At 40.0% G+C, this 14,941-nt stretch overlaps 1 protein-coding gene across 8 annotated transcripts in view; it reads right to left on the bottom strand.

The window, feature by feature from the left end:
- The window catches only part of cacna1ba (calcium channel, voltage-dependent, N type, alpha 1B subunit, a), a 129,513-nt gene that overhangs the window by 65,812 nt on the left and 48,760 nt on the right, over nucleotides 1-14,941 (bottom strand). For all 8 annotated transcript variants that reach the window (XM_037097238.1, XM_037097240.1, XM_037097241.1 and 5 more), the window contains exon 7: nucleotides 8,935-9,038. In XM_037097238.1, the coding sequence (XP_036953133.1) occupies nucleotides 8,935-9,038 (104 nt within the window). The remainder of the gene's footprint in view (nucleotides 1-8,934; nucleotides 9,039-14,941) is intronic.

Here is a 14,941-nt window from a genome sequence, read left to right as displayed (position 1 = left end):
CATTTTGTTTTCCTGCTTGTTCTAAAACAAGGCCCCAGCTACTTCAGTTGTTTAAGAGAATGCTGCAACACTAATGTTGAACTTAGGACTTCATAGCCAATACTTGAGACTCACTTGTGACTCAAGACTTGGGTCTTATTTGTATTAATTGACAATCATGACCAAAACATATATATGATATTATTTAAGCATATGTGTAATTGTTCCAAAGGACATATGAATGGGCAGCAGTATTAAAATATGAGCCAAGCTGTAATAAATCAGAATGATCCTTTTAAGATAGGTACATGGCAGAGAACAATGACATATTGGCATCTTGAGGCTCCAATGTCTTTTCTGTGTTACGAAGAAAGCTGGGGCTGCACAGGGGACTGGGACTCTGTTTTATTAACTGTCTCCCATTCAAATGAGCTGGGAAATAAGATGTGATAACATGTGAGAGATGGGGGAGAGATGGGGAGTTGGAATAAGAAAGAAGAAAGGAGGTGGAGAGAGAGACGGAGAGAGAGAGACAGAGGGAGAGAGAGAGGAAGGCAGACTCCTGAAATAACAGAGCGAGGGATCTCCAGTCCACCCCCACTGCTCAGATTGGTGTGTCTCGCACACAGTGGAGGGAGAAGCTCGATTCTGCATTGCAGTGGCTGTCTGCCTGCCTTCCTGAGGGGTGTGTATGTGTTTGTATACATGCCTGTCAGTGTGTCTGTGGCTGGCTGAGTATACAGTATGCTTGTGTATCTGTGTCTGTCTGTGTGCATGTGTGTGTGTGTGTGTGTGTGTGTGTGTGTGTGTGTGTGTGTGTGTGTGTGTGTGTGTGTGTGTGCGCGCGCGTGTGTGTACAGGGGGATATTTTCCCAGTTTGTAGCAGCTTTCAGCTACACTTTCACACCGTCTCACACACGTTCGTACTGATACATATGCCAGCATGAGCACAAACAAACTGCACACATCCACAGTGAATGAGATAATTAGAAGCTTTCATACACACACAGTGCTCAGATTTTCTCCTCAAGTAACAAGCAGACCAATTGAAATATACATGCAAACAGAGACTACGGTATATACAGTATATGCATTTGTGTATGTATAGCTACATACTATGCATACTATACATAAATGCTCTATTCTAATCGCATTGACAAGAGTGGTAGGTCTTGGGTGCAGGAACTGTGTTGGGTATTACAGCCAGTCATTTCACATGTCTCATCATTCTGAAGCATCCATGCCAATCACAGTGGTAAATGACAACAATAGCCCTGTGTTTTTCTCCAGGAAGTCATGTTGCTGTCTGGATGGTGCAGAGCAGCAGATGCAAACACTCAGCACCACAATCTCCTGCCAGAAGTAGATGGTCTGATTTATTTATTTATTTTTTTACAGTTAATTTGCACAAAGACAATAGAAACAAACTGTTAGTAAAGATGTTTAAATGGTCGCACCAGTCTGACTCAATTTATGTCATATTTATACTACAACTACATTGCAAATGGTTGCATCATATCTTAACAAGTGGCACAGCAGTGTTTTCTCCATCTTGCATGTCCTGAATTAAACATGAACCACTTTTTTAAAAGTTGGGAAGGAGGCTGTGATTCATATGATTAACAAAGTCTAGTAATCCAATGTCTCCTACATAAACAGGCCAAAGACTGAATTATATTAGCCTGGTCTGATGTGTGTGGAGGTATGTGTGATTGACAGGGTAGGAGCATGGGTTTCTAATGTCAGACTAAAAAGAATCACTAGTGACCAGGTAATGAAGCAGTGTTGTTTTTTTGTTTTTTTTGATGACTTGATTGCATGATGTTGTGAACGAACTGTGAGCATCCATGCTTTTGTAACACGGTCAGATAAATAGCATAGTGATTATACCAGGGGTCCCACAGTGATGCTAGAGAAATCAGCACAGCTTAAGACAGCATATTGAAAATGTCCAGTCACGTCTGTTTACACAAACAGCAACAACAACTGATGACATTGACAGGTCTTAAAGGGCTGTCCCATTTCATAGATGGAGGTTTTAATCACTACATTTTTCAATTCTGCTATGAGGGGCAAAAGTGCACCAAAAAATTAATACTAGGGTTAAAAATTAGAATGCTATTAGGCCTTTATCTCAGCTTATAAAACTATATGGTCTTTGACATCCCACCAAGTATTGTAAAGCAATCTTGGCAGTGTTCATTACAGTTGTGCCTCGGGTCTTTATTTAAATGAACTGAAAATACCTCTGTACTTGGCTGTATTGAGTATGAACAGGACATGGCACTGTTTGGGATATTTCAAAAGCAAAGTGAAAACCATGGAAAATGAAAGTGAGGTGGTACTTACATATGTAACTTAACTTCAGTATGATCCCATGGCCTTTTCCTAAATCTAACCAACAGGTTATAGTGCCTCAACCTAACCAAATTGTGACTGTTTCTCCACTTCAAAGTTGTACACAGAACAAAACAGATGCATGCACATGCAGTGGCCAAAACCTTCCCCAAATTGTGGTACAAATTGTGTTCTTTTTTGCTTTGCTGCTGAAACAAGCACAACCTATGACATAAATAAATGAATCAACATTTGAAGAGAAGGAACAGGTTTTTGATAAGGAGCAGCAGACTTTAGACAATGACTGCCAAAAGCATCTTTAGACCATCCGACCGAACCAGCCAGACCGCCCCAGGGAGAAAGAGAGGTAAAAGCCAGGGATAAAAGCCATGCTAATCCATCTTGGTTTAAAGCAGCTCCTGGCTAATGTCTGGTCACAGGAAAACGTAATGGACAAATGAGGCCCAGGCTGGCCAAGCAACAGGAAATCAGAGACTTTTGTGCCCGCATCTTTACAGAGACCCATCTTCACCACAACTTGTCAGATCATGCTGTTGCACTATGGCAGACTGTGTTCCAAGCCAATGAGGAGAGGTGGACACTGTTTACATAGCTGATGCTAGGTGCTCACACACAGACAAAGCTGATGAACAGTGTTTACCTGATGTCAAACTTTTGATACGAAGATGCCGACCATAATACCATCACCATCTGATTGCTGACACACCCATGCATACACCCTGACACAAGTTCCAAAAATGCACTACATGTATGTGGTTATAATTAATGTTTTATGTCCAGGTCGCATGATGGAGTTTCCAACCTTCATTATGTTAGTGAGGAAGAATACACGTTTGGAGTGATGTCTGGGATGTAAATGGTGACGCCTGTCTGACTCTTAAACCCTGCAGATACACACTCGTGAAACACCAACTTGTTAATCAAAGGACATCTAGACCTGCTTTGATCACCACTATGTTAAATGTGTGCCTTCCATACCTTTACTCCCCTGCTGTTTACTACTAAACAGTTGTAGTCCTATCACTTTAATTGTTATAACTAATGTGTTTGTGAACACTTGTCCAATGACACATCCAACAGACCTGGAGCAACACTTTTTGAATTGTGTTTTCTGACATACAATACGTGAGACAATTGTCAGATGTTAGGCAAAAGTTAGACGTACTAAAGAAATGTGGGATGGAATAGATGGTTGGGGGATCAACACTGATCACAGAAACATCTTATCCCAGCCTGCCCACTCTGATGAGATAAAGGCTGAGTTAATGGCTCCAACGTCCCCTGGGGATCTGCAGCCTCTCAACCCTGCATGTTTCCGCTCTCCTGCCTGCTCTGAAGCTCAGATCGTGGCCTTTAAACAATAACATGGCCCCCGCACCGCCCTGCCAGACAGCATCAGTGACCTTCCACCTCCATAGTAACTGTAAAGCCATCTGACAACTTCTGTGGAGAGAGCAGGAAACAGAGAGGACAAGATAACCACAGAGGGGGCGGCTAAAGGCTACCCGCCTTCTAAAGTTTTTGTCCAGTATAGTTTGTGTGAATGTGTGGAGAAAATTCCCAAAAATAAAAGTTACAGAAAAGGGACAATAGAAATAACATTTAAGCTAAAATGTTCTATTATGCAGAGAAAACCTCATCAGAGGCTGTAAACCTTCAAATAGAAAATGTTTGTCTGCAGAGATATTAGCGCAGAAACACATGGGAGTTACGCAGAATTAAAACACAAAAGGTGGGCATTAATAACTAAAACTGAAATAACCAAGAAAACCAAAGAGGTGCAACACGTCTAAAAACAAAGTACAAACCAAGAGCAAAGATCAAACCAGAAATCACGAGAGCAAAGCAGAGACATAAAGCCAGGAACAGAAACCAGAAAACATACCATGAGGAGAAGAAAACCACAGGTGAGAAACATAGGGTGGCAAAACAGGAACGAACTGACAAAGACAAGAGGGAGCACAAAGACTACATACACACCCAACTAATGATGGGATGAGGTGCACGTGGAGTCAGGTGGAGCAACACAAGTCAGAGAAATAAAGAGAAAAACAGTAAATCAGTGAAGAGGGCGATGGGCTGGAAAAGCTTAAGACACAGGAAGGAGGGAAAGGCTAAAGCCGGAGATGCAGAGCACATGTGGACAGCAAGAAAACAGGAAGGAAAATGATATGCAACACACGAAACAAGGGTAAAATCTCAAAATAAAACAGGGAACCATGAACACAACACCAGAATCATGACAACAATAGTTAATTTCATCAGGAAAGGCATTCTGAAGCCATGAGCCTTGACCACTAACTCTGAAAGATGCATGTTAGAGAGAATTTGTGTTGTATTAGAAAGAGAAAGTACTCGTACTCGGTCTTTATTATAACAGGTCTTTATTAATGCTTATCAGTGGTCTAGGTAAAGTATTATTCAGTTATGTCTTTATTATTTATTTGTTTGCAGTTGTTTGTTGTTTGGACCTTGATTTCCACAGAGAAAAACAGACTGAACTGTCAGGTTTAAGGCCTTTACACACTGGAAGCACTTTTCTTTTGTGCTAATTCTGTCTGTAAAGCTGATGTTTTTGTCACGTGTACATGCACACAGAATGTGAATATTGCATGTTAAGAAAGCATCATCATTTTTTGGGGAGGAACAAGATCAATTTTTCTGAGTTCTACAACAACTCGATTATTCCCTGCACAGACAGACTGTGTATCTAAGGGATTTACTGATGTTATATCCATCTGTGCTGTCTTCATATCCACCAGACTACTTTGACAAAAACAGTAATTTTACCTTGTAGAACATGACTGACCTACTGCTACGATAGGTTTGTTTACAACTTTGGCTTTTTAACCTATAAATACATCATTACGGGCCGGACTGGAGCCCCAGGACATTCAGCTGAGATGACCTGGTGAATGCAACCTGTCTCTACCTGTCAGTGAGCCGGTCAGTGCTGCTGTACGAGCACAAACATCCCTGAGGCCCTCTTGGAGCACCACAAGCTGGCACAGTTTTTTTTCTACCAGTCTCTGCCCTGCTGGTCTGATGATATACCCATGTCGCAAAATCACATATCAGACCGTAATAACGCAAAGTTGCATCGCTGCCTGTGTCACTAATTTTTAAGCATTATAGTTATGTTGGAATATTTTGCATATTTGTGTCATTCATTCCCCCACGTGTAAAGGCCTTTACTTTTATTGTTGGCCATATAATAATTTTCAATTTATGGAACTGCACAAGGTATCTCTCTCTCTCTCTGGCTGCTAAATTATATTTGGAGACCCGTCTTTCTTATCTTAATGTTTTCATTACAGAACAAAGCCACCCATGATCGATTAACTAGTGAATAATCTGCCCTTGCTCTACCCCTCTATACATACCCATACCTGCTCTCCAGAGAAACAAAGATGGAGTAAGGGGGAAAAAAGAAAACGATTATGAAGGGAGGCAGCATGTTTTACAAAAACCTACGGGGGTGCACCAAATCGGATTAGAAGTTTTCTAATAGCTACATAAAATGAGGGGGGAAAAGCACATTTTCTAATACTATATAATCCTAAAATGGATAATAACATCTCTCAAAAATGTCATTATCAGTCATCAGTTTGTAAGACTTAAGCAGGTAATAGCAATTTGGCAATAGGACTGCAGTGTTAAGGTCTAGAGGATCAAGACCTGGAGAAGAAACTACAGCAAGTGTGTTTCTGGCAAGAATTCAATCATTTTTGTTCTGAAAAAGTAACATTTCACGATAAAACTGAAAAGGATAAAAATGTGTCACTGGTGGCCTTTAATAAGCCATTTTAGTCTAAAACTGCCAACTGTGTTAGCTTGTGGAGTGTGGATACGAGCATTAACTTACAGGTTGACGTTATATAACCTAGAAAAACCTTTTGTGAAAATGAAACAACATATTATTCATTCTAGTCGTCCAACTCCTCTCCTGTCAGCATCCAATTAATTAACTGTCAGAATTAAGTAAAAGAAAAAAAAGTTGTGACTTGTTATTTCATTATTTATTCATTATAATCACAGTGATTTCAAAAAGAAGCCCAGTGAGGAAATAGATTTCATCCAAGCAGGGAGAAAAGTTTCCTTATCAGTGAGCACAGAGCATCCAGCTGGAAAACACAGAGTACTGTGGCTTCTTTCAAAACTTAATGACCTTAATATTAAACAACAGGAGAGTGATTATGAATGCAACTCTGTTCATAGATTTATCTGAGCAGGGTCGGATAGAGGAAGACAAACAAGAATGACAGCAGTGTCCCCGAAATACCAGAGGAGCAGCATGGGAATAGGTGTTGTAGTACAGCGTATCTGATATAACCATATTTCTGTTGTTCCTGGAACATCATAATTCATTTTGTTTAAGGACCACCACTTAAATTTAGGATATAGTGACAAAAACTGCTTCTGATGGTTGACTGGGTTAAATACGGGACTCTCACTCAGGAGTCCGGTGATTGAGTCCTGTTTGGAACATATTATTATACTGTTCACATATTATTTTTACTTTAAGTTTACTCATCATTTTTCAGTGCCTTTTCAGTACCCTGTCACATTAGGTTGGATTGAGGAAACTGAAACAATTAGGTAGAATTATAAAAACTTGTTTAGGGTTAAAACAGACCCTTTCACAAAGTTAAACCTGGGTTTTCAGGGCTAAATTCTGCCATTTTTCTAACCCTATGGAACAGTATTATGGTGAAGGACCAGTTTCTGTCTTTGAATACCCATAAGGTTCTGAAAGGAAAGGCTGTGTGAATGGCAGGTGAACCTCTTAGGGGAGAGGTGAGACAGTTCTTATCATTGTGCTGCCTCTGGGGACTGGAAGCTAACCTGCAATGAAATATAGGCGGTAGAGTTGCAGTCCCTATGTATCTGGACCGTTTTGTGTTAGCTCAGTACCACAGCATGCTAGATTGTTAATGAGGCAATAACTCTGAGGTTCTGACCATGTAGAAAATGCAGCCCCAGCTCTTTATCTATCCACCCACCCAACCCTGTGGAAAATAACCATTGCTGTCATGATTTGGTATGGATGATATACTGTAGGTTAGATGATGTACATGTGTGGGGGAACACCAGAGACTGCTGCTGCTGAAGAAAGACGATAATAACTTCAAAACACAGCATTCTCCCATGATGCTCTTTTCAATGGTTATAACAGCTCAGCACCTCCTACTTGTGTTGCTTTATAAATGAGACCGTATACCACAGAATTACAATGACAGGCTCAGCACACCATGTACGGTACAAAGTCTGCTCATGGTGCAGCGGACCTGTATAATTATTTGAATGTATGTTTTAATAAAACCCCATAAATATTACACTGGAGCCACCACAGATGTAGACTTGGCTTCATTGGTAAATGCAAGAGCGGATACTACTCTGGCAGAAGGAAGAGCCTCTAAATGTTGGACGTTTTCATGCAAGTTCTAGAATTCTATGTATTACCAGTGGTATTTCTAATTTAGTGATGATCTGATAAGAAAAGACACCCTTAATATCACTATTTTTAAAGACCGTCCTCTAAACTGCTCCAAGTGACTGTCAAATGATAGTTTAATAACCTATAATTCAGAATGAGCAGCTTGGTACACAATAATAAGCTCAAAAGTCAGAACTGGATTATGTATCCAGACAGTCCACTGTGACTGTGCTTTGGTTAAAAAAATATATAATTCATTAGTGTTAGCCAACATTTTGATCAGCCATGTTCAGACAACTTCTGTTATGATATCATATTGTCCAAATACCTGCTCCTATAGCAGTATAGCAATACTTCATAATGTGTTTTTGTCTGGCTGAAGAAAGCCCAATTAGAAGGTCTAAAAGTGTTTATCGAGTGTCAACGGTGGGTTATGTTACCTAAGGTGGTTAAGTTACATCACATACATAACCAAACTTCAGTTACGTACATTAACTAAGTAAAGTTAGGAGCTGAAGTAGCATCATCTGTAACGTACCTACTTTAACCCATTTTCCATCCATCTCAGTAATTTTACTGCCAAAACCCAACCAGCCTGTGACCATACAACATAGGTCCAGTATGCCTGTCACTGGCACGCTGCAACAGCCATATTGTTTTGGAAATAGTGATAAATGTTGTTTCATTTAAGCAATCAGATGTGAAATAAATCAGAGAATACACAGTTTGCATCTTGTTACTTTCTGGCTTTTCCCTAGACTTGCTGCCATAAATGAAGTCACACAACTGATGGTCTGATATTTGTAAGATGATGTAGTAATATCTTTTTAGTAAAACAACTGTTCATCTTGAGGTGGAACAACATGAATATCAGCCACAAAGATCCCACCTGTCCTCTTTTCAGCATGTCCTCTCATTAGTTTGAATATGTTGGAAGGAGTGTACAACCACCTTTACAGGGCTGACCTGACATTATTATTGAAAATCCATGCAGCCACTCCAGTGTGTTGTTCTGGAGTTGTTATTACATCAGCAAGATAAAAATGGGAAAGTACCAAAGCAAAGACTTCTCAACAGGTCTGGTTAAACAGGGATACCATCTGGCTCAAAAACAAAGACCAAAAAGCTCAGCTGGGGTCAGTGTCACAGTTTGTACTCACCCTGACAGCACACCTAGCACTAGGTTGAGCATGAAGAAGGAGCCAATGATGATGAGGGGGATGAAGTACAGCCAGTTCCACGTGTTCCCTGAAGCATCGTTGGCCTGACCACATAAAAGAGACAAACAACAGAGACGGAGAACAGAAATGTGAAATGCTATTCCATTGTTGCAGTTAAAGGATAAGGCTGGTGCACATTAGGGTTGGGTCAACGGATCATCATCATCATCATCATCATCTTCTGAGCACTGCACCATGTGAGAAATTTCACAGAACCATAGAGCCAGGGTGTTATAGGAAATAAAGTGTGCTGTGGAGGTTGGCATAAGCACGTCATTAGTTTAAGACACCTTCAAGCAGGTAGAACACTTGTGGTGGAAATGCAAATCCTTGCCGTGCTGGGCCACCGAGTAGAGCCAGGCCAGCAAATGTGTGGGAAAAAAAACACATAGCTTGTACCTGTGTGAGATGAAGAGCCTCTCCATACCACCAGGTGGCGGTGATATGTATTACTTATGCAAAAAGGGAAACCAGAGGACTAACATAAGACTAACATAGCCACTTCCACTCATATGGAAGGAGAAATTAAGAAGAGGTGAAACACAACAAAACATTGCACAGAATGGGTGAAATCATGTATACCACATTTTCACTTTCTTCTTCCATCTCTCCTCTTGTGCACTGATTTGCTTCGCTGAACAGGCGGTTACTGAGTTACTTCTCTCACTGACTCACTCCACTGCCAACTCAAGATGCTCATCTGATAATGCTGCAGACAACGGCCAGCTACTATCAACAGTGCAGGACACACGGCAACAATTGGGTCCACAGATGCTCATCGACAGCTGTAACATTGGCCAACAGCTGATAGCTGGTCTGGTGTGTCAGGGCCTATTATCACCATTATATGTGAGACAGTGACAAGAAGAACACAGAAACTGTCAAAAATTGGAGGTCCACTGACAAAAACATTCTTATGATTAGGATATTTGAAGGACATCTATGTTTAAAGTTAAGATACATGCGTAATTATGAGACCTTCTAACGTGTCAGTATTAGTAGATAGAAAATTACAAGTCCCACTGAAACTCTTTGAAGCAGGCCCTCCCTTAAAGTACACAAGAGCCTGTAGACAGGAGTGAACACCTGCTTTTGGACACTACCGTATACTGTTATATATTTTATGAGAAACACATTGCTTTGTGCGTTCAAAGATATTACAGCTTTGCATCCTAAAGGTCTGGACACAACATCCAGACCTCAAAAGCCCTTTCATCATAGAAGAAGCTGATGGGAGCAAAGCTTCTTCCATTCATTTAGCTGTGACTCTCAAGAGAAAAAAAATGCAGGCTTCACTGCTGAAATGGATGATATTGTCACTTTACTCGGTCTCTACTGTCAAATCACTCGCTCCCTTTGGAAGTGCAAGGCAATAAAGTGGGTATTGGCATTGATGTGGAGGACAAATGTGCTTATTTGTGTGTGGTTTGCTGGTGAAGCACTAATGACAGAAGCGGCAGTCACAGACTGAGGCTCATGTTCTCCATTGTGACTTCCACCCTGCCTGAGGGCTTTCTACTGTATTAATGTTTACAGAATTCTTTAAAGTGGGCACTCATGCTAAAATAATTGCTTCAGGAGGTTAATTCGATTGCGGGAAATTGTCTGCTGATGCACTCATTTACTGAAAACCATTGTGAGGCTTTCCTATCATTCAGAAGCGTTTGTTAATTTCTCCTTTTGCTTTCATAGATGTGCTCATTATCTCTCAGATAAAGGCAGATTGTCATGACAGTTTTCCTTTTACTAAGCAGCACTATAATTGCACATCCGCTCTATTGAGGTATAAGGCAGCTTAATTAGAGGGTGAAACGCTCACATAAAGTATGACATGCAAGACTGAGGACCAGTGACAGGAGGATTAGCAAGAACAATTAGAGAAGGAAATGTGTTTTTGGTTTTTTTGATCAATATATTTGAAAACAGCAGCTTTTCAAGATCAAGATTAATTTGTAATTACACAACACAAGATTGTATAATAAAGTTATACACACACGCACAAACAAAAAATAATCAAGACACGGAAATAAACAACTCAAGTTGGAGAGTTGAGAATGAGTTCAGGAGTCTCTCAGCCTGAGGAAAGTAGATGTTCTGCAGTCTGTAGATCAGGCCAAGTCAACTCCGGCCCACAGATTAAATCAGACTGTTTACAATTAAATACAATTTAAAACCTGAAAAAAATGGGCCCCTGGGCTCTTAGCTTTCTGAAAATGTGGCCCCCTGAATATAGTTCAACAGACCAGCTGTAGACAATTCCTGTGGATTTTGTGACCAGAAACACACGCCTCGTCCTGAGAAGTCTCACTGAAAAGGTAAGTTGTTGGCAGGAAGACAGTGGAGAGAAGGTTGGAGTTTTCCTAGAGGAACAGCAATAAGAATTTCATGGCTGACTATTTACATGATTACGTTGCAGTTGTGTCACTAGCTGAGGATATCGACTGGCCCCAGTCCAAAACTTCTGGCAAGTATGAATCATTCACATACCAAAACATGTTAATGAGGGCCCATGTTTTAAAATACCAGGTTGTTGATAATTTTCTCAAATAACTGATTAGTTAGAAGATTAGAAAATGAAAAAAATTCCAAGATGATGTTCTCCAATGTCTTGTGTTGTCCACAACCCAAGGATATTCAGTTTACTGTTAGAGGACTAAATAAACTAGAAAATGTTCACATTAAAAAGGCTAAAATTACTGTAGAACATTCTTTCATAAAAAAATATAGATTTGACATGAAAACAGTTGACTATCAACTTAAATAATTGGCAACTAATTGATTAAACAACTACTCATTGCACATCGTATTATGATCACACTGCAACCTGACCCCAGATAAGCAGTTGGGTTGGTGGGTTTCTGGTGGAAACTTTCCAGTAACACACATACAACAGTATCTCTCTGTCTGTGACACCGCTACACAGCACAGTTGTTCTTAATTACTACAGGTGGATGGACTACCTCTGCGTGATATCATGGTGTATCTTGTGTCACACTGTCAAAATATGAATCAGTATGGCATTAAAAAGGTTATTCTATTATTTATGTCATATGAATGTGCTCAAAAGGGAATTATCAATCCTGATTTGTGGCAGATAAACCCAACTCCAGACGACTGAAAAATCCATTTGAGTTTAAATGACTTGTTAAGATTAATCTCTCCATGCTGAGGTTCATATTGACCCGAACTTCCAGTATCTGAGATAACAACATTATGGTCTCTGGAGGAGAGAGTGCAGCAACACAGTCTGGATTTGTTTGCCACAACTGGTTATGTCAGCAGTCTCTATTCTTCTGCCCCATTCCTGAAGTGGATACTTACTGTATGGTCTCCAGATGCCTATTTTCTTTTTTTTTTTCCTCAACAAAAACAGGTACAAAAATACAAAAGCACAAGGGGGGTAAACACTACTTTGTCACATATAGGTGCCATTTCATCCATTTTAAAGTATATAGATCTGTTTTAATTTGTAGACTATAGGTCATTTGTTCCACTGATCGAATATTATATAATATTCTTTATTTTTCCCCTCTTTGGGAATGACAGCATCCCTCCAGGATGGTGGGGCTATAGCCTTCTCAAGTGTCCAATGGAATGATTCCCATAGTACCGGGGCAAGGACTTCTTTGAATTTTTTGTACCATTCATTTGGATAGCCGTCACTCCCAGGACTCTCATTAGTCGCCAGTCTACCAATGGCTTTATCCAATTTGTCTTCTGTAATGGGGTGGTCAGATATCTATTTTGCTCTGAGCCTGATGAGGGGAGGTCCAGTGAAATCAGGAATTGTTTTATTTTCTCTTCGTCAACCTTCTCAGGCTGTGAATATAAGATCTCATAATAGTTTTTAAAGATTCTATGAATTTCTTCTGGATCATATTTTAATGTATTCGATAAAGGGTCCTTGATTTTATGAATTGCATCCGTAATTTGTTGTGTCCAAAGATGCCTTGCTAATAATCGTGTTGCCCTTGGGCCTGATTCATAGAAGGTTTGCTTTATGAATCGCAGTTTATTTTCTAATTCATCGTTAATTAAGTTTTCTATTTGTTTCTTTATATCTTAAATCTGATTCCAGTTGCTTATTCTTAATGCTCCAGGAACTATTTGAAGTAGACTTATACCATACATACGGTGAATTATCACTTTAACCATGTCACAGGTTTGAGGCCAAGCTGGGATAAAATATGCCATGAGATGGGGCAGAAAACATGATTGGTTTCCACGGGTACAAACTGATATTCCTCACACTGTGGATTGGCCACTATCAACGCCTACCAATATCCTCGTTTGACAACTTCCTGGATCCATCCAGTTAAAAATGCAAGTCTGCCAATCTGTATTTAGGACATCGCAGTAAAAAACAGCATGCAGCCAATAAAGAGTAGTAAAGCTGCTGCATAATTAATGACACCACTACATTTCTTGTAATTGTGCATTTAAAAAAAAAACAAACTGCTGGACTATTTGCCAAAAGTTCACAAAGTGGTGACCCTTGCCCCATCTATGCTGAGCCTTTAGATCAGTGGTTCTCTATTGGTCTGGCTTCGGGACCCATCATGATGGTGGGTCCTAAAGCCAGACTAGTTGAGATAATGATGTAATGCTTAACTTTTGAAATGTATTCAAAGCACAAAACACTTCAGTTTCACTTTTTTTTTTTTTTTTGCCCAGGCAAAAGGTTCACAACCCACTTTTGGGCTGTGACCCACCAGTTGAGAACCACTGCTTTAGATGATGGCTGCCCCTTTCTTAAGCGCTTGGGATCCTATCACCTGTTACCAATAAACCCGTTTAACTGTGGAATGCTCCAAACAGGTGTTTCTGGAGTGTTAAACAACTGTCACAGTCTTTTGTTGCTTATATGTCAACTTGTGTGGATCCTGGCAGTATTTCCCACACATGCTGTTTTTATCCAAGATCTTTTAACTAGGTGATCTGCCCTCACACTTCTCTTCCCCCTTCTGTTAATCATACATGCTCTGCAGACAGAGAGAGAAGCTCCCTGGTGTTACACCCCTCCTGTAAAGACACTGATTGTGATGTGACCTGCCCTATTAAATGTAGTTCTATTTAGACCAGCAGTGTTTTTAGGGCAACTTTCTAAAACATTTACTTTTGAAGCTGAAAGCCAATACTGTTGCAGGGAGAGAGAAACAGAAAGGATTAGGAGCATTAAGGTGGACAAATACAGCAGCACTGTGTGATGCAGGCAGACTCTAAAAGCAATCCTAAAGAAAGTAAGTTGATTTTTTGTAGATCACATTCTGTCTTTAATTTCAATTTTATACAGTGGTCCAACTTCAGGAATCAGGGTTTAAGATATACATGGTGGCCAGATGAAGCTCAGTGACTTAAGTCAGTCAATGAGTTTTCATCACACACCATGATCAAATAAAATGACAGGGTAAATACGGTGCGTTCTTAAATAATTAGTGCACTCTGGCACAAACAAGACAGTTCACGAACTGGGAGCGCTGTTAGAATATATTGTTTCATTGTTCAGAGCACTGTGCTCTGGGAGCAGCAGAGTGCACTCTGGGCAATGCCCTTTAACTGAAGTTATCTTGTATGAGGCTTTTCAGTTTAAAAAAATATTTCAATTAAAAAATCTAAACAAAGCCAGTACAAATACAGACCCTCTACTGTTGTTCATATCCAGATAATGTACATAAGCATATTATTTACACATTTATAGTTAACAACAACAGTTGACATTTGAAGCTAGCTTCATAAAATTGGTATCTGTTATCCTTAATAAAAAACTACATTTAATTATGTATATTCCATTTAGTTGTTTGATTAGGAACAGCAACAACAAGGAAAGGGGTTGGAGATCTATGATGAACTGCTGCCAGTGAATCCCTACACAAAGGCCCTGTATTACAGAAGTGGAATAATCTGTGATAATGTGGCTCTGAACTGGAAGTGGCTGCAGAGGACTAGG

Source organism: Acanthopagrus latus, chromosome 5, assembly GCF_904848185.1.
Source record: "Acanthopagrus latus isolate v.2019 chromosome 5, fAcaLat1.1, whole genome shotgun sequence".
In the NCBI taxonomy this organism is placed as follows: domain Eukaryota; kingdom Metazoa; phylum Chordata; class Actinopteri; order Spariformes; family Sparidae; genus Acanthopagrus; species Acanthopagrus latus.
Note: the sequence above shows the minus strand (reverse complement) of the source record. Positions and strands in the feature narration are given on the sequence as shown.